The following is a 19,245-nucleotide window of genomic DNA, read 5'->3' on the forward strand; positions in this document are numbered from 1 at the left end:
ATAAGACGGTTGACATACATTCTTCTGCAGCAATCTACACTGAACCAATTCACATTAGCAACACAAGGTTTACCTTATCCTATTGGATCAATAATTATTTAATCTAGCTAGGCGTTTTTTATCGTGAAAAACAACTGCTCAAAACAACTGGACAAAACTGGGAGACAGGTGTTGTTGCTCTGCCCATGGTATGGAATGATCTTCCAACAAGATTGAAGCAAATTGCTCCAGAAAAAGATTTCAGAAGAGAGTTAAAATGCTATTAGTTCAACAAAGCATTTAATCCCAGTGCGATCCTCTGAAGAATGTCAATAGAATAATAATAATAATAATAATTATTATTATTATTAATTATAATTATTAATTTTTATTAATTATTAACAAATGCATGCAACTTAACAACAAGCAAAACATCGCAGACATGAATAACGACAATGTACCAACGAACGAACGGACAGACTGACAAACAATGAGACAAACAAACAAACAAACAACATCACTACTACCACCACCATCAACAACAACACCACCACCACCAACAATAACAACACCACCAACAACAACAATAACACAACTACCACCACCACCAACAACAACAATAACACAACTACCACCACCAACAACAACAATAACAACAACAACACCCCCACCACCAACAACAACACCACTACCACCACTACCAACAACAACTACCACCACTACCATTACCACCACTAACAACAATTACAACACGACTACTACCACTACCAACAACAACAACACAACTACCACCACCAACAACAACTACAACTAACAGAAACTTGAGATGCAGCAGATTCTTCAATGCCCCCTTCTGCCAACTCGTCAGGTTGTTCACACTCAGGTCTCTGTCATCATCATCATCATCATCGTCATTTTTATCACCATCATCATCATCGCCATTCTCATCATCATCGTCGTCATTAACAACATTGTAGTCGTTTTGACCATCAGCATCGTCATCATCATCGTCATCGGAAACAACCATTTTTTAAGTCACCTAATTTAAAGACACCACCACCACCAACATCATCATCGTCATCATCATCATCATAATCAAAACAATGAGAACAGCAACGTAAATGTGTTGATATAAATATTTCAATTGATTTTGCGTCAATACAAACGCCAACAGCTTGCCTCGTCTGCATGTTCACCATCTTCATCATCATCATCATCCTCGTCATCATCATCATCATCATCTTGTTCACCACCACCATGTTCATCATTGTTTTTATTATCATTGTGTTCACTGTCACGTTCGTAATCATCAAGTATGTCATGTTCATCGTAATCATGTTCAACATCAGTATGTTCACCATCTTCGTCGTCTTAATTTTTATAATTTGCAATATTACGCCATTATTATCAGTCCTTTTGTTTATCACCGTGTTCATCATGCCTTGCTCATCATGAGGTTCATCATGTCATGTTCATCATCAGGTTCATCGTGTCATGTTCACTATCAGGTTCATCGTGTCATGTTCATCATGTCATGTTCACCATCAGGTTTATCGTGTCATGTTCATCATCACGTTCATCATGTCATGTTCACCATCAAGTTCGTCATGTTATATCCATCTTTACGTTCATCATGCCATGTTCACCATCAGGCTTGTCATGTTACATATTGTTTATGGTAAACTTTTCGTTAACTTCGCGTTAAGGCTTACACGAAAAAATAATCTTGAAAAAAAATGTTACACGCCACTTGAGAAATTCACTCCTAATCTTACCTAACCCATGTCTGAATTATAGATGGTGGAGTCATCGTCAGCTATCATCAACCAACCGACACATCAGTTGCATTAACAGAACAACAACACTTGAAAAACATAAAGAAGGAAACACCAATGGCATTTCAATGACGACAACAACACAAATCCATTATCACACACCAACACATCTGCATCATCATCAACAACAACAACAACAACAACAACAACAAAAACAACAGAAACAACAAGATCATCAACAACTATATACAAAGAACACAGTACATCATGGCTACATGCCAAAGTTACAACAATATATCTCAATAACACACACACAACCACACACTAACAATCCATAACCACGCACGCTACAACAACAGCCACACAACAGCCACAGCCACAACACACCCCACTACAACAACCACAAAAAACAATACAACAACACACAACAACCACCAAACACAGACAACTTGTTATCCAGTATTTATATCAGGAGAACTTGACCTACTAGCAAACCAACAAATTGGTTTAAATGCTCTGTATATATATAATATATTTTATATATATATAATATATATATATATATATATATATTATATATATCTGTATATATATATAATATATAATATATTTTAAATGGATAACCTAGTAGAAACGTGTGTGTGTGTGTGTGTGTGTGCACGTGCAAAGGAGGTATTGTACATATCTAGAAACATCTTTCCAATAAAGCTAGTGAGTGGCCCATCAATCTTCAGTGAACTAAATAACAGCCAGCAACAGCACTGAACCAACACACTTTACTACTACACAGCCAGCCATCAAAATTTCTCATCATCATCATCATCAAGATGATGATGATGAGAATCATCTTCATCTTCGTCAACATCATCATCATCATCGTCATCATCATCATCATCATCGTCGTCGTCCTCATCATTAGATTTACATCATCACGTCATTTCATGCCCCTTGTTGCAGATGCTGGTCAGACCACCAATGCCCAGCGAGAACAGTTATCAATAAATCCCTACCTGGCACTTTACTCCCATTCTGCACTATAAATATCCATCAGAGGATAATTATAGCAGTGCCTCAGTATTCCACCTCATCTACTTTATTATTTATTGCTATAATATTTTGAAAAAAATTCTACTTCATGTTTTGGTCTATTTATTTTCATTCATTCATTCATTCAATCATTCATTTAAATCCATTCATTTATTGGTCTATTTATTTTTATTCCTTCAATCATTCATTTAAATCCATTCATTCAATCATTCATCCATTTATTCATTCATTCATTCACTTACATCCATCCATCCATTCATTCATTTATTTATTCATCTATTCATTCATTCATCAAAATCTACCACCCCATAAGACCCAACCATAGAAACCAATTTCAACTAATGCTAATAGCAACATTCTCCTAAAAAAGATTAAATTGAAAATGACAAGTGTTTCATTGAACATGACAACAAATGACAAAAAATGAGAACGAGCAAACAGAACGAGCAAACAAAAATGAGAACGAACAAACANAATTGAGAACGAGCAAGCAGCAAAAATGAGAACGAGCAAACAAAAATGCAGATGAACTGACAGTTTAGTGGCCAGTGGGAGGAATTGAACCAGCGAACTTCCTACTGACAGAGCTCATATTAATTGAGACACAGATGACTCTTGTCAAGGTGGTTAGTTGTATTTCTGCTGGGACTTCTTGGTAGGTCAATGCATTCACATTGTTGTTGGTAATAACTTTCAGGTTATTGTTGTTGTAATTATTATTGTTGTTATCTAGAATGTTATTGTTTGCATAGCTGCCACTGCGTTTCATTAGCAAGTTGTTGTCGTTGACATGAATGTCATTTTGTTGAATGTGCTGCTGGTGGCAAGTGCACTTCTTAGGGCATGACGAATGAGGGCAGACGTCGACAACCAGCCAACAAACTAAAAATAGCACTGGAGAGAACATTTTATTTTTTAAATAATTAAATTGTTTGTTATTCTAAGTAAGTGTTCTTGCAAGACATTCCACATTAACATTACTCATTAAAAATTCAACAATTATAATTTTTTTAGGAATTAATTAGTATTGTGTGTTTAATATTATTGAATAATTCTTATATAATTTATTTAATTCAATAAATATTATTCATTTATATCATGATAGTCATTTCAGTCAATTGTGAACTTCATGACCAGGTTTTTTCCAAAAAATTATTTTATAAAACCAAACCAACATTTTTTTAATCAAATTCAATTAGTTAAATAAAAATTTAATTAATTTAATATAAGTTAATTAATTAAAAATTTAAAATTAAATTATTTTTAAAAATTAAAGTTAATTGACTTTTTTATTCAGAAAAGAGAAAAACAAGAGTGAAAAACAAATCAAATTGCAATTAATAATACTTAAATAAATGAGATATAAAATAAAATGATTATATTGAATAAAATTTAAATAAATTTAATCAAAATAAATTAAATTGAAATTATGTAATAAAACTCGATCGACTGTTTCTCAAAAAGTGCAAAACTTTGTTTACAAAAGTTTTCTTTGAAGTTAAAAAAGTTTTGCGCTGCGGAGCTTCCAAGTTCGATACGATAGAAAAATATGGAAGGTTTTAAAGGTTCCATTTAAAAGGTACCACTTGTTTCTCATTAAAGGTTCCATTTTAAAAGTTTGTTTCTCATCAAAAGTTCCATTTAAAAGGTACCACTTGTTTCTCATTGAAGGTTCCATTCAAAAGGTGCCTCTTGTTTCTTATCAAAGGTTCCATTTAAAAGGTGCCACTTGTTTTTCATCAAAGGTTCCATTTAAATTTAAAAGGTACCGCTTGTTTCTTATTAGCTTTTTTTTTATTGCATCAATAAATCAATTATTAATTTTCATACTACACATACAAACACACTTCTACATTACATACACACACACACCAATTTTAATTTATCATTTTCACTAATGTTAAAAAATCTATAGCCTGTCTATTTTTTTAAGTAAAAAATGTACGATTAACTTGTCTTGTTCACTCAAATATTAAACTAAACGGTGTGCAAGCAAGTGGCTTTCTGATTTCATTAAAAAAGTCCTAGATCAGCAGTGATGTGGTACTCGAGTACTACTGGAGAACCAATTTCAAGTACTTGTCCTTGAAACTAAATACTTGTACTCGTACTTAGTATTATACTATTTGTACTTGAAATTTTTCAAGTGCAAATTTTTTTAAATTATATCGATAGCTAAAAATTTTAAGAAAACTACCATACTTGATTGAATTTTTCATTGTTTGGAAGTAGGAGTTAATTTTTGTTTTACTGTTTAGTGTTCTCTCTGTCCCTTGTCTTTCGCATTTGAGATAACAGTACTAGTACTTGAAAAAAGTACTTGAAAACCTCTCAGTAGGCCAGTTTGAGTTATTTCATTATTGCGAAATGTTAATAAATAAAAATGTCATTGACGTAACCAATAAAATGACAGCTATTTGGTCAATTCTAGATACTATGAATCAAAACGTCTGAATATGTCATAACAAATTATATATTTTCATGCTCAGGAAGTTGAGTAGTCCTCTTTCTTCTTTCTCGTGCCTTCATCGTGATCTTTAACCGATCTTTCTAAACTACGGGATCAGCGATAACTTAACTAACTGTTCAATCGATTCTAAAACGTCTAAATTTCTGTTACCAAATCATACATTTCCATGTTATGTATAGTAAGAACTACTCAAAAAAAATGAAAAGAATCCAAGGAAATATAACTGTTCAAATGATTTTATAATTTGATACATAACCATTATTTAGCCGGTAGGTGCTTAACCGTGGTGCTAGATTTAATGCAACTCTAGAGAAATTAATTTACGAACCCAGTCAACAAGAATCATTGCGAAAATTTTAAATTAAACTAATTTGAACAAGCAAACGTTCACATAATAACAGAATGAATTAAGTTCACTTTAGCCTATAAATATAAAATCTAGAAATAAAACAAATATTGAATTTTACATAAAAAAAAAATTAAGGTTTAACGAATGAACGACAACAAGTAAACAATTCAACATCGTTTAACAACACAGCAGAGCAACATAAACTCGCATGATTTCGTTAATACGATTTCTACCTTTGTGTACATAGAAAACGTACACACATTAACACAGGTGTTGTACACACTACATATAAATACATACAATTACACTTAAATATATACATCATTACATAAAAATGTTTGTGTAATTAATATATTTCTATGCAGATATCGCAAACATGAATTTTTGTCAATTGAAATTACGATTTGAATTACAAATGATGAAATTGAGAATGGCGAGATTGCAATAAAACTTCGAGTAACAAACAAATGGATCTAAGGGAGAAAGATAAAGAAAGAAAGAGATATATATATATATATAGAGAGAGAGAGAGAGAGAGAGAGACAGAGAGAGAGAGAAAAGATATGAACCAAAGGTTGTATTATGTTGAAAGAGCATTGAGATCCCTATCAACTCCGGGAAGCCTTTCAGTAACGTACTGCCTGATGGTTTTTGAGAAAGAATTCGTAATGGATTAATTTTATAAAAATATATTTCATACAACAACAGCAACAGCGTAACACATCTGACGTCAGTTGTCTGCAGTCTCATTTTATAACAGTTCCTTATTTGTTTGGGTACTAAAAAGTCGCTATTGGGTAAACTCAACCCAACGAGATTTTCTGCCTATTATATGCTGCTACAGACGTTTGTCCACGTACAATACATTATATAACACATACAAACCATTACGTAGTACAGACAGACCATGATGAGTTTGTGGAAAGTTGGTTCCGAGTGCCTCATACACGCAAAGAAAAAAACGCACAACACAACACACAAACAAAAGCACAACAAACCACGCAAACACACACACACCACATAAAAGATAAAGATAGTTTATCTAGCCAAAGCTGGAAAAAACCAGAAGCTCTTACGAGCTTGTATGGCTCACCCTAAACCCAAAGTGAAAAGATAAATCACAAGTTAAACTAAGCAAGGCATAAACGAAACAAAGCATAATAAAGTATAGATTCAACAATACACACACAAACAAACACACCACACACACAAAAAAAAAAAATACAGACACATACACAAACAAAACAGACAACCTAAGTCTGGTAACCATTTCATGGGTCGACCACCTCGGACTGAAGGGGTACGATCTGTTGACTTTCTGCATCGGCTGGACGAGGGACGAGTGGAGGTTGCATGTGGAGATGAAGGTTAGAATGGGCTGCTCGCTCGGAAATTTCATTGGCAGGTCAACTTTATGAGGTGGCGTTCGTTGTGGTTTGTGTTGTGGTGTTGTTGCTGTGGTGTGCTGTTGTTGAGTTTTGTTGTTGTGGTGTGTTTGTGGTTGTGGTGTGTAGTTGTGGTGTGTAGTTGTGGTGTGTTTTTATGGTGTGTAGTTGTGATGTGTTGTTGTGGTGTGTTTGTTGTTGTGGTTTGTTTGTTATGGTGTATTGTTGCGTTGCTGGTATGCGTTGGTGATGATATTCAGGATTATAACTGAGCAAGTGAAATCTAAATCTATTTGAACCAACCAACCAACCAACCAACCAACCAACCAACCAACCAACCAACCAACCAACCAACCAACCAACCAACCAACCAACCAACCAACAAACTAACCAACCAGTAACAAGCACGTGACCATTATCTTCTTCAAACAAGAAATCAGCCCTCCAGAAGGTTATAGCATCAAACTCTATGATGTGACTGGGTGGTGATAATCATGCTGACGATAAAGGAAAAATAATAACCACTAAAAACACAGAAATTAAACAAAAATGACAGACGGAGAAAAAAAAAGATAGACAGAGACGAATATGAAGAGGCAGAGAGACAACACAAAAGTGGAGAGATCTAGACAGTGAAAGACAAAGGGACGTGAGGAGGCATAGGTGATGAACCTGGCTAGCAGAGATACAGCATGGCTGATGTATTCCCTCCTTCTTTCAAATGATTCGCACAGCTGATCAACCTGGCAGTCAGTCAATCATTTTCGTTTCTCAAGTTTATAATTGGTTTAATTTAAGTTTATTTAATTTCCAGAGCATTGTTTCGAGTTAATTAAAAAATATGTTTGCCTAATTTTTAAAATCCGAAAAGTTATTTTGCAAACACGTGAGTAAATATAAATAAACAAACGAACGAACGAAAGAACGAACAAAAGAACGAACGAATAAACGAACGAACAAGCGAACGAACGGAACATACAAACCATCTTCTGGACGTGTTGTGTTATGGACGAAATGTAATCATTGATGCAACCTTCATGTGGAAAGCTGATCGGAGGTAGGCCTCCGAGTTTACTGAATGCTCTGTTTTTGCAAGTGTGTGTGTGTGTGAGTGTGTGTTTATTTATTTGTTTGTATGTATGTATGTATGAATGTATGTACGTATGTATGTAAGTATGTATGTGTGCAATTTTGTACGTGCGTGTGTGATTTTGTTATTTCGTATTTTCGGTTGTATGGTTATGGTTCTATGAAATTTAGTTCTGTGTACGTGCATGCATGTGCGTTAATTTAAATATTGTATAAAAAAAATTGACACCAAATTTCAAAGCTGCATGTGATTCTCCAAATGATGCAAAGTATTAGAAGGCCTTATGTAACTTTTCCATACAACAAAAACCACGTGAAATTGATGAACGAAGTTCAGAGCCGATCTCAAGACCCATCTATTTGCAAAATTCATTGAGGAGCGCTGTTGAACATCGCAGAAATAGTGCTTTACAAACTAATTAATTGATTGAACTAGTTGATTGATTGATTGATTGATTGATTGATTGATTGAATGTAGCTAACGCTTCAACTCTTGGTGACAGACACTTCTGAGTTCGTACATTGCCCCCCTCCAATGACTGAAACGTCACCAGTATCAGCACTTTGTCTTCACCTTGGTTCTCCTTCAATCAATGTTTGTCGAATTCATTCCAATCATGAGATGGTGACAACAAACAACCAACAAACAACAAAGAGACATCTGAAGATGCTCATGACGACGAAGGGCAAACGTACTTCATTGAAAACAGGAGGAAGAGATTTGAAGTTGACCGGTAGGCGGACCATGAACTGAACTGGGCCGAGTTGACCCTGTGAGAACATTTGGAAACTGCTGTTGGCGGATGCCATACGTAATTATGTAATCAACATACCACAACATATCTTTTTGCTCTATGTCCTTATTAATAAAGACGTCCAATATATTAAAAACTATACAGTTTTGGGTCGAGGCATGAGATTACTTTAAAGACGAAACAGTTCACATGACATAAAATTGACGATGACAACCAGTTGAAGATAACAGATGATGACTCGTAACGATAATAACAACAACAACAACAACAATAATAATAATAACTTATAATGGGCTGAAACTGATAACGAAGATTACTCCACATCATCAAACAACCTCCTCATTTTCAGCAACATGTACTTCCACCGCCATCTTGGACCCCTTCTCATCATCATCATCATCACCACCACCATCGTCATCATCATCATCGGCAGCACTTCCCTTCGTCGTCGTCAGCGCTTCATCGGATATGAGTGAGTTGTATTCAAACTCGAGCCTGGAGCCAGCCAGCAGCCTCAGATGATGATCCCTGTACTCACCCACCAGCTCCCTCACCACGAGGAACAACATGGCAGGGTTGTTTGCATTCCAGTTGCACAGATGCTGTTCCATTCAGTGTTATCGTCGTCACCATTCACCACCAACACCATCATCATTAAATATCACTGCAGCCTACACTAGCATCATCATTATAAATATTTCCATGATGCCATTAATATTAAAAATATACAATTCAAGATAATTATAGTAGAATTAATGGATCTTTGACTATAAAAACTAATAAAATTAATCAGGAAGTGTAAATCCCAGTCAGACAATGAACAAATGGCTAATACAATAATTCCAAATTATATAAAACAGACGCCAAACACCAAAGAGTAAAAAAAACTCGGACAATCATTGGCCGACCTTCAAATTATCCATCTCTGGAAAGAATGACTCCTCCTCCCCGATGAAGATGAAGTCAGGTGGTAGGTGGGGGTAGTTGGCATTGAAGATCACCTCCCCTGTGAGTGTGTAAGTTGGTGGGTGAGTGGGTGGTGGTGGATGGGTAAGTAGAGTAGGGCATACAGCATCCGAGACGTTCAAATCTACTCAGAATTTCACTGAGTACTGTCACAACAAAAAGTCTGTCAACAAAAACAAAAAAACAAAACAAAAAAAAACAATAAAAAAGGTGGCAAGTCTGAGTAACAACAGATGGTTGTAAAGAGTAAGTTGTCCAACGTTACTAAGTAGCATACAAACAATCAAATGATAACAAATGCTAATGCTAATTACTTAACAGGTGCATTGTCTTGAAAGGATAGAATGTGATGTCAACTGGAAACATGTACATACAACTAACATTTCAAGTGTTGCCCTCCGTATGGAAATGTAACTGTAAACCGGTCTGCCTTGCTGTCGTCTCCATTACTGAAAAACCGTGAATATCAAATAGAATGATGAAAGAAATGGAAAAATTATAACTGTCAGTAGATGAGTTACAGATAATGTAGTTTCGACCATTCATGAAAAATCAGTTTTTGTTAACACAAATAGAAAAACGAAAATAATAATAAAATGGACGAAACGAAAATTAAAAAAAAAAACAAAAACCTAGCTGACCCAGTGCCAAGGTTGATGATTCTGAGGAATCCAGTGCACGTGCCAACCTCTTCACATCTCGACTGCAGCACGTCAACCATCTTCTCGACCCACGGAACGAAAGTCTTCTCAGCTGCTGTAGAAACCCCTTCCATCTTATTCTACGTTTTGTGAATTACCCTCCAAGAACTACGAAGGACTGTATTATATATAATAATATATAATAATCATACATCTGGTAGTTTTGATTTATTAATAATGTAAAAACACATACAGAAAGGGTCTTAAAGAATTAATAATGAAAAAATATTATATTATTATTTTAATAATTAATATAAATATAACATATGGAACATCATTATTATAAGAATTAAGATATTGATATAAATTATAATTTATAAATATTATTTAATTATTGCTCCATTATTATTATCTATTTATCATCATTATGATTTTATTTTTGTTATTGGTTATCTTTACCTGATAAAAAAATCTATTCATAAAGTCTGTTATTTAAACATTAACAATCATGTTAATTAAATTAAATCAATCATTCAGTCAGCCAGTCAGCCAGCCAGTCAGTCAGTCAGTCAGTCAGTCAGTCAGTCAGTCAGTCAGTCAGTCAGTCAGTCAGTCAGTCAGTCAGTCAGTCAGTCAGTCAGTCAGTCAGTCAGTCAGTCAGTCAGTCAGTCAGTCAGTCAGTCAGTCAGTCAGTCAGTCAGTCAGTCAGTCAGTCAGTCAGTCAGTCAGTCAGTCAGTCAGTCAGTCAGTCAGTCAGTCAGTCAGTCAGTCAGTCAGTCAGTCAGCCAACCAGCCACCCAATTAATCTATTAATTAATCAGTTTATAAAGCGCTATTTCCGCAATGTTCAACAGCATTCTTCCGTGAATTTTGCAAACAGATGGAGAAGTAGTTATAGAAGGAGGTAGGGTAGAGAAGAGTTCCAAAGAAAAGAGCCACAAAATTAGTCTTAGAATCTATTTCTAAACCATAAAAAAAAGGCAAAAACGAGATCAGTCCTAATCCTGAGATTTTTCAATCAAACCAAATAAAAAGAAGAAGCCAAACTGGCCAAAGTATACTTACTTACTAACTAACTGCACCCTCCTCTTTCTGCCTACCATGCGATCCCTATTCGTGAGATTTGAAATACAAGGCTTTGAGTTAAAGTATAAATAAACTTAAAAGTGAACTTAGATAGTTAATGAAAATGATCTCTAAAATTTTTATTTTAATTTATTCTTTATATGCTGCTCTGTCAAATGCTGAACCATGGATATATATATATATATATATATATATATATATATAATACATCCATGGGTATGGATATATATTGTATATATATATGTTTTGATAAATTTGATAAAATCATCAACTCAACTTACAACACGTACTACCCAGCATCAAACATCACGATCAGATTCTCCATTCATCAGCCCATCCATCAAATATCGCCAAAAAAATAAATTCATGAGATCAAGATCCATCCTCAAAGCCGCAGCGATCACCAAATACATTAATAATCATCAACTTCAACTCAGAAACTTTCACTAATAGTAAGCGTGGAAGCAGCCATGTGGGACCAAGTCAACAAGATCAGAGGCTCTGACAAATCATTTAAGACGTTAACCTCACATCAAATTGATTCCAACACACTCAACACCCACTTTGCTTCAATTTCAACCGACCCGTCTTACAAAACTCCACCAACAAAAACAACAACAGTCAACAGTCGTCAACATCAACAATTTACCACATACTCCGTCCTGCACATGCTAACGAAGGCCTGTCCATCCGGTACAGGTCCAGACGGTCTACCAGCATGGTGTATCGCTCCATTCATCGCTCCATTCATCTCCAGCACCTTAAGTTCACTCTACAATCACTGCTTATAATGCATTCATTCATCCCATCAGAATGGAAATACAGCACAATCCATCCTATTCCTAAAACAAAATACCCATCATCACCAATAGATTATCACCAAAGATCTATCACCCCCATACTTTCACGTATTCTAGAAAAATTCATCGTTAAGTCATTCATTTATTCATGTTTCAACCATCCATCCATCAAACCGCTATTACAAGATCAGTTTGCATTTCGCCCTACTGGTTCGTCTACATCCGCCATCATCTCTCTTACTCCCACAATAACATCTCTCCTTGAAAATAATAATCATGTTTATCTTATTGCTTTCGATTTTTCTAAAGCTTTTGACACTCTCAACCACTTTTCATTTTCAAATAAGTTTGCCTCTCTTCCTCTACCTGACAACATTCACAATATTATAATACATTTTCTTTCTAGTAGGAGTCATTCAACTTTCTTTATCTCTACTCTTTCATCTACTCTACCTATTAATTCTAGCGTAGTTCAAGGTACTGTCCTTGGACCATCTACCTTTATCATCAATGCTTCTACTCTCAAAACTTTTCATAGCTCTAATCACATCATCAAATACGCTGACGACACCTACCTTATCATCCTATCATCTAACACAAACACCATCCAATCAGAACTCGACTCATTAACTACATGGTCAAGAACTGAGATAATTTCAAACGTTGAAAATAAATATAGGTTTTTATGTTCAAATGAATTTTGTCCTAATGAGCTCCATTTTTATGCAGATCATTTTGTATGTGAACATTTTTGCGCTATGTATATAATTTGAATTTGTTGATAATTTTATTCCTATCGTCACTAATGAAGCAATTTTACAACCGGTTCTTAATAATTCTTTGGTTGAAGTATTTGAAACAAAGACAGATTATTTTTGTTCACGAGCCCTCCTATAAATAGGTGCAATGATAGCCCAGCTCTACATTCGCATCTTGAAAGCTCTACGATCAACACCTCTTCTGTAAATTCATCGGCATCAGTTTATTTGAAGAAGAGAAATGAATTCGTCTGAAGGTCAGGGGTATCATTCAAATAAATTAATACATAAAACTGTATTAGATCACGTAGGAAAATTCGTGATTAATAAAAAAATTATGTTGCATCAATTTTGCACGGACTTTCTGCAGAAATCCAACTACCGCAACTTTTCAACTGAAGATATAATGGGATTGTCTAGATTTATCGCAGCTGACAAGCCATTTAATGAAATGGAATGGGTTAAGAGATTTCGTTCCTTAACGCAAGAAGAACAATATAATTTGATGAAAAATATGCAGGAACAGTTTTACAAAACTCTACCCACACACAATTCATTAGTTACTACACCCTACACTGGTGAACATTTCAGCGGCAATATTTATCATAAGGATCTTGTCTATACTACTGATGTATTTACTAAAAAGGTCAAGCTACCGTATTGTAAGGATAAATTTATAAATGACACTTGCTATATCTGCTTGTCATGTTACACTGAAGATACGTTTGTTTGTCAACTGCCTTGCAAGCATTCCTTTCATAACAGCTGTTTGAATGAATGGGTCCAACGTAGATCAAACTGTCCAGTGTGCAGACAGGATGTAGCAGTTCTAGTAGCTGCAGGGTATAAGCAATCAGTTACCACTAATGAAGATGGTAGCTCAACTACCGACATTTATATCGTAACAGTACCTAAAAAATGAAAGCAAACTGCAGAAGAAATTTAATATCAGCAATGTAGATGCTGACATTAACAACTTGTTCATTGGAAAACAGTAACTTGAAAAGATTTTTCTCATCTGGAATGAACAACTTTAATTTCTGTAAAGATTGGATATTTTAAACATTACCAGGACAGGATAACAAAATAATGCGGCTTGTTAAGGATCCGTTGAGCGTTTTATTCTTTTCAAGTTTATAAATAAAACATAAACGATTTTAGAAATAAATTACAGCTAATAAAATGATTCACCAATCTTGTTTGAATGAGTAATAGTATATTTCTTGTAATTCTTTTAAGCCTGGGGTTTTTACCGATTTCGACGCTGGATTAATCTTTATGTTGTATGATAAAAAGTGTTCATTTATATTTTAACAACAGAACCAAGCCTTAGGTCGAATTACTAATGATCAGGGATATAACATTTATATAAAAACACTTGAAAATATCAATGACAAAGATTGTAAGCCTTGGCAAATTCTATATACATAGGACAAACCAACAAATACCATTTTCAAAGACACTTAAAATTCCGATATTTGAAAATCCTGGTAAAGAAGCTGATTATATTTTAAGAAACGACGTGCTAAAAAATTTTAATAATGAATATGCTGAAAACTTTGCTAAATCCTATTAAATCCTATTAAACGGTAGGATAATTTTTGGGCCTTTCAAAAATAAATCCAGCACTGATTTTCTTGTTGAAAAAAACGTATCATCACAAAAATGTCGCAAAATCTTATTGTTATGAAGCTGATTAATAAATTATGTAAATAATAAACTTTGATTTAAAAAAACAGGTAGATATAAAAAGCTAAAACTTGAATCATTTTTCAAATATAATAACTGAATAATTGGTTATAAATGATAATTGTAATAATTGGTTCGAGCTAATTTAAATGAGCATCCAATTGATGTTACGAATGTTAATTGTCTGACCCATCTACTGGTGCTTCAAAACTCAACGTTGAATGGAAACTGGGGGGAGCTCGCAAACCAATTTATCTTTTTGCCATCCTTGTCAACCACAATAGGAATTATCACTCTCAAGTCTCTGTTCAAAGAGCTTACCTGCTTCATTTCTTCATCCGTCAAACAAAAGTCAAAAATTTGATTATTTTCTAAGATTCTTGATGGGGTGACACTCTTGGGCACAACAGCTATCTTCCTTTCGTTTAACCACCTCAGAACGACTTGAGCTACTGTCTTCTTGTGACTGGCCGCTATTTTTTGCAATATGGGCTCCTGGAATATGTTAATTGGACCGTTTTTATTATCATCCCATGGTTTTTGTGGAGATGCAAAGCTGCTGTAGGAAGTTACTGTCATTTTGTGCTGGCGGCAAAAATCAACGAGTTTGCTTTGTTGCAGGTATGGATGAATTTCAATTTGCAAATTAACCGGTTCAATAGTAGCCACGTTAAGAATTTCAGTTATTTGCTGGCTGTTGAAATTAGACAAACCAATGTTACGAACCAGCCCCTTTCTTACACAACACTCCATAGCCTTCCATGTTTCTTTGTAGTCAACATAAACAAAACTCAAACTACCATCGGGGTTAGTGGGAAATACTTCATCGCATGTTTTGAGAGCAAAAGGCCAGTGAATGAGGTACAAGTCCAGGTAATCCAGCTTTAAGTTTTTCAGCGATTCCTTCAAGGCCGGCTCCACGTCTTGGGGATTGTGTTTAGTGCTCCATAACTGTGAGTAAACATGATGATTAACGTCACAGCTAAAGCATAATGGATTTTCGTAAAAAAATTTTAAATTTACAAAATATTGAATTACATTAAGCTATATAAAAAGATTGACCTAGAGTGTTATAAGAAGTATTACGATGATTCCTGATTGAAATACATCAAAGGTTGTCTGTGAGTTCGAACCAGGACACTACAACACAGGACTAGTCGCCTTCAACAATCGTAATCAGACTACCGCCTTTAACAATCCTAATCAGACTACATGTTTTTAAAAACACACACACATATATAAACGCACACACACACACACACGCACGCACAAGCATTAATATAAAAAGAAGATAGTCAACAATCAAGAGGTCTGCCAGTATTTTAAATTTGTGTACCTTGCTGGTAACAAAGAGGTCTTCACGCTTAATGATCTTCAACTCCTCAATACAGCGTTTGATGGCGCATCCGATTTCACTTTCGTTGCCGTAGACCGGCGCACAGTCGATCAGTTTGTAACCAGCCCTGATTGCATTCACCACTGCTTCACCGATTTCATTCGGCTTAGCCTTCAAGGATTAAATATAATTAATAGTGAAAATAATTTTAAATATAAATTAAATAAAAAGAAAAATCAAAAAAGTAATAACTTTCCTGTGATTATTATATTATTATTATTCATCAAAATTTAATAGAAATTTTTTTAAATTAAAAAAAATTGGAATCTTGTGTTTAAAGCTTTTCGTTTGCAAAGATTTTTCTACGTTTTATTGTTCGACACGAATTGTTACCACAGCAGTTCAGAAACATTTAAATTGGAAAATATTAAGTTTGCGTGTGTGTGTGAATGAAGATTATTTGCAATTTGTAATGAGTTATGAAAGAAATTGAAATGAAACAGATGATGCGGCACGCACAAGCAACACCACAACAACCAGCTATAACGTTGAGAAGTATGTCAATAGCTGTGAAAACACAAATCAAAAATTCATTTTGTCAAAAATAAAATTACCTAAATATAAAATTATTTCCAAAAATGCATATTAATCAGGTTATAGGCGAATTTTTAATATTTTAAAACAGCCATATCTATCTGCCGATCGTCAGATGGTGTTATACAAACAAATTTTTCGTAGTGTGCCCTGTGTGCTAGTGTTTTTTTTCATAATTTTGTTAGTAGAGAATGAAATTAAGTCTAAAAATCATCAAAGTTGTGACAGTTTTTGTGACAAAAGTCGTATTATTTTTAATTTGAAGACACTTTTTACCCGCTGTAGGTACATGTGTTCTGACAGCGTGTGCTTATGAATTTTTAAATGATTTTATTTTACTCTAGCTCATAAAAGATGGCATGCTTTGATGGTAAGTAGAGAAGCAGAAAATTGTGACACTTTGTGACTAGAGGAGCGAAAATTTATGTGACGTTACGTTTTGCTTTTGTTGACATATTTCATCAAAAGGGTTATGAAATTTCCTGCCTGCTAAGCAATTTTCTTCTTTGATCCTCTTTTTCATTTTCTTCATGAAGTTATGCCCAAGTACGCGTTCATTTAGATTCCGGCTTGGTTAGACGCAAGTGATTTGAATTATTAAATTCTAGAAACTGAATGTTAACAACAAAAAGAGTGGAGAGGTTCAAAAAATTGTCAAATGCTTTCTACGCGTATGTTGAAAATTTGAGACGACTTCTGACAGGAAAAATGTTATACCATTTATTAACAATCCTTTAATTATGTTGCTATTTTTATTGTGCGTATAAGAGAACATTTGTTGACGAATCATTAAATTTTTATTGCGATCGCTAGGTCTTAACGCCATATGCGAGCTTCAGCTCAATTTGTTACTTTAGTTTAAAATGTTTTAAAAATTGCATTTAAAATTTATTTAAATATTCTTCAATTTAAGGGTTTCTAAATAGATGAGGTGAAAATTTGCTGATGGAAATTTGTTGCTGATTAAACGATCGTTGTGAACATCGCCAGCGACCTTAATGTTTCATTCATCAGCAATGTCACTGGATTAATTCGACTGAAATGTCGTTCGTGTTTAACGTGGCCGATAAAAAATTGAAATGTGAAAAGTTTGTCAACCTGCCAGGTGCCCAGACCGACTGCTGGCATTCGAAAGCCCGACGGGGAAGATACGTAATCTGTCATTTCAGTAAAGATGACCTTGAAACAAAAAATAACTTCACGTTTGTTTATTTATAATTTATATTCTAAACAAAAAAAAACCGCCGTTAAATTAAACTCTGTTGAATTCCGAATTTATTCACTAAATGTTATACATTTTACAAAAACGATATTGAATTAGGTTAATATAGTGTATTTTAATATGGAAAAATTCTAAATACAAATAACTAACCTAAATAAATCTGTTTATTTATGCTCACAAACCAAAGGTCAACACGCAATAGACGAAGGAATCTATGATTAAATTAAAAATATCGGTGACGTGCCGAATATGTTGATTAAGAAATTAGGTAGCTACGCATCAAAGCTGAACATTGTTTAATTTAATTAATATTACTAATACTTTAATTGCAGTATTCATCTTAGTACTTCTTGCTAAGTACTAAGTACTTAATACTTCTCAGTGCTAACACTGCAACTATAAAGAAATTTCATATGAAACATACACACGCAAGCATGTCGTCGACACACCACACACATACACACACACACACACACACACACACACACACACACACACACACACACACACACACACCACACACACTTGTGGTCATTAGAAATTTTTGACTCAAAAATAGCGATAGTATCAGCGATTTTCTTTTAGGTTTAAAAGGTACCAAAATCGCTACTAATCAATGATTAACCACTAACTGTACTGAAAACGTAGCTAGCGTTAATCCGCTATTAACAACCCTGGTACTTCATCTACTATTACTGCTTATAATAAAAATAATTACATCATTATTAATGAATTTAAATTTAAACGATGTTAATATGATTTTTAATTTGCTAGTAACGAACATGCAATTATATTAAAATGTAAATGCAATAATAATAACTATGATGCAGCTAAGTTATCATAAAAATAGAAGACGCTAAGTTTTAAAAATCTTTATTATTTCTACAAGCAATAAAAAGCAAAGTGTTGTTATTTATGTTTTTTATTGTTAGCAGGAGTAAATCAGAAATTTTGAATTTATTATTCAATAACAAATAGTCCTTTGGCAGTGATTTTATAACAAATCGTTTTATTAGGGACGAATAAAAAAGTGTGTACAAATTTATTGGAGAGGACGTCCTTTGTAGTAAGGGGGTTTTAAGAAATTAATGCCTTCATTAAACTTTATTATATGTCTTTGCATTTTTTATTGTTAGAAAAAAATTTAAATTACAAATTAATGAGATAATTTTTTTCTTCAAATCGTTACTGATTCACCGAGGCTAAGAAACTCTCTTTAACTTTCCTCACCTCCCCCTCTCTCTTTGTCATCTCTCACTCTTTTTCTCTCTTTCTCACATATGTTTAACAAGTATTTCAAGTAT

General features: G+C 34.1%; 4 protein-coding genes across 4 annotated transcripts in view; 1 reads left to right on the forward strand and 3 right to left on the reverse strand.

Annotated features, from left to right (window-relative positions):
* HELRODRAFT_177664 (hypothetical protein) overlaps positions 1-2,244 on the forward strand; it is a gene marked incomplete at both ends in the record, with an annotated part of 3,781 nt that extends 1,537 nt beyond the window's left edge. Inside the window, 4 exons of the mRNA XM_009025809.1 lie at positions 797-862; positions 1,391-1,487; positions 1,976-2,037; positions 2,199-2,244. Coding sequence (XP_009024057.1) covers positions 797-862; positions 1,391-1,487; positions 1,976-2,037; positions 2,199-2,244 — 271 coding nt within the window. The remainder of the gene's footprint in view (positions 1-796; positions 863-1,390; positions 1,488-1,975; positions 2,038-2,198) is intronic.
* Positions 2,245-3,339: 1,095 nt separating this feature from the next.
* HELRODRAFT_177665 (hypothetical protein) lies at positions 3,340-3,708 on the reverse strand (the record flags this gene model as incomplete). Its single annotated transcript, XM_009025810.1, has 1 exon — positions 3,340-3,708. The coding sequence occupies one exon, from the start codon at positions 3,706-3,708 to the stop codon at positions 3,340-3,342; it is 369 nt and encodes a 122-aa protein (XP_009024058.1).
* Positions 3,709-5,491: 1,783 nt separating this feature from the next.
* On the reverse strand, positions 5,492-11,606 carry HELRODRAFT_193162 (hypothetical protein). Its single transcript, XM_009025811.1, has 12 exons — positions 11,536-11,606; positions 10,457-10,634; positions 10,197-10,264; positions 9,758-9,855; positions 9,185-9,451; positions 8,791-8,865; positions 8,578-8,678; positions 7,989-8,088; positions 7,678-7,748; positions 7,414-7,483; positions 6,874-7,085; positions 5,492-6,261 (listed from the first exon to the last, which is right to left on the reverse strand). Exons 2-12 carry the CDS (start codon positions 10,588-10,590, stop codon positions 6,201-6,203), a joined length of 1,257 nt encoding a protein of 418 aa, XP_009024059.1. The 5' UTR covers positions 10,591-10,634; positions 11,536-11,606; the 3' UTR covers positions 5,492-6,200.
* Positions 11,607-14,443: 2,837 nt separating this feature from the next.
* HELRODRAFT_101948 (hypothetical protein) lies at positions 14,444-18,181 on the reverse strand. Its single transcript, XM_009025812.1, has 4 exons — positions 18,092-18,181; positions 17,818-17,898; positions 16,126-16,296; positions 14,444-15,740 (listed from the first exon to the last, which is right to left on the reverse strand). Exons 2-4 carry the CDS (start codon positions 17,881-17,883, stop codon positions 14,994-14,996), a joined length of 984 nt encoding a protein of 327 aa, XP_009024060.1. The 5' UTR covers positions 17,884-17,898; positions 18,092-18,181; the 3' UTR covers positions 14,444-14,993.
* Positions 18,182-19,245: the final 1,064 nt, after the last annotated feature.

This window comes from Helobdella robusta, assembly GCF_000326865.2.
Source record: "Helobdella robusta unplaced genomic scaffold HELROscaffold_43, whole genome shotgun sequence".
Lineage (NCBI taxonomy): Eukaryota > Metazoa > Annelida > Clitellata > Rhynchobdellida > Glossiphoniidae > Helobdella > Helobdella robusta.

Bases quoted from the DNA above. Each gene is read 5' to 3' on its own strand.
- HELRODRAFT_101948 (XM_009025812.1), bottom strand. From the start codon at position 17,883: ATGACAGATTACGTATCTTCCCCGTCGGGCTTTCGAATGCCAGCAGTC. The intron at 16,297-17,817 runs GTTGACAAACTT...TAATCCTTGAAG, and splicing joins TCGGTCTGGGCACCTGGCAG to GCTAAGCCGAATGAAATCGG. The intron at 15,741-16,125 runs GTACACAAATTT...GTTTACTCACAG, and splicing joins ACCTCTTTGTTACCAGCAAG to TTATGGAGCACTAAACACAA.
- HELRODRAFT_193162 (XM_009025811.1), bottom strand. From the start codon at position 10,590: ATGGAAGGGGTTTCTACAGCAGCTGAGAAGACTTTCGTTCCGTGGGTC. The intron at 8,679-8,790 runs GTACGTTTGCCC...CATTGATTGAAG, and splicing joins TTCCTCCTGTTTTCAATGAA to GAGAACCAAGGTGAAGACAA. The intron at 7,749-7,988 runs GTTTGTATGTTC...ACTGACTGCCAG, and splicing joins CACAACACGTCCAGAAGATG to GTTGATCAGCTGTGCGAATC.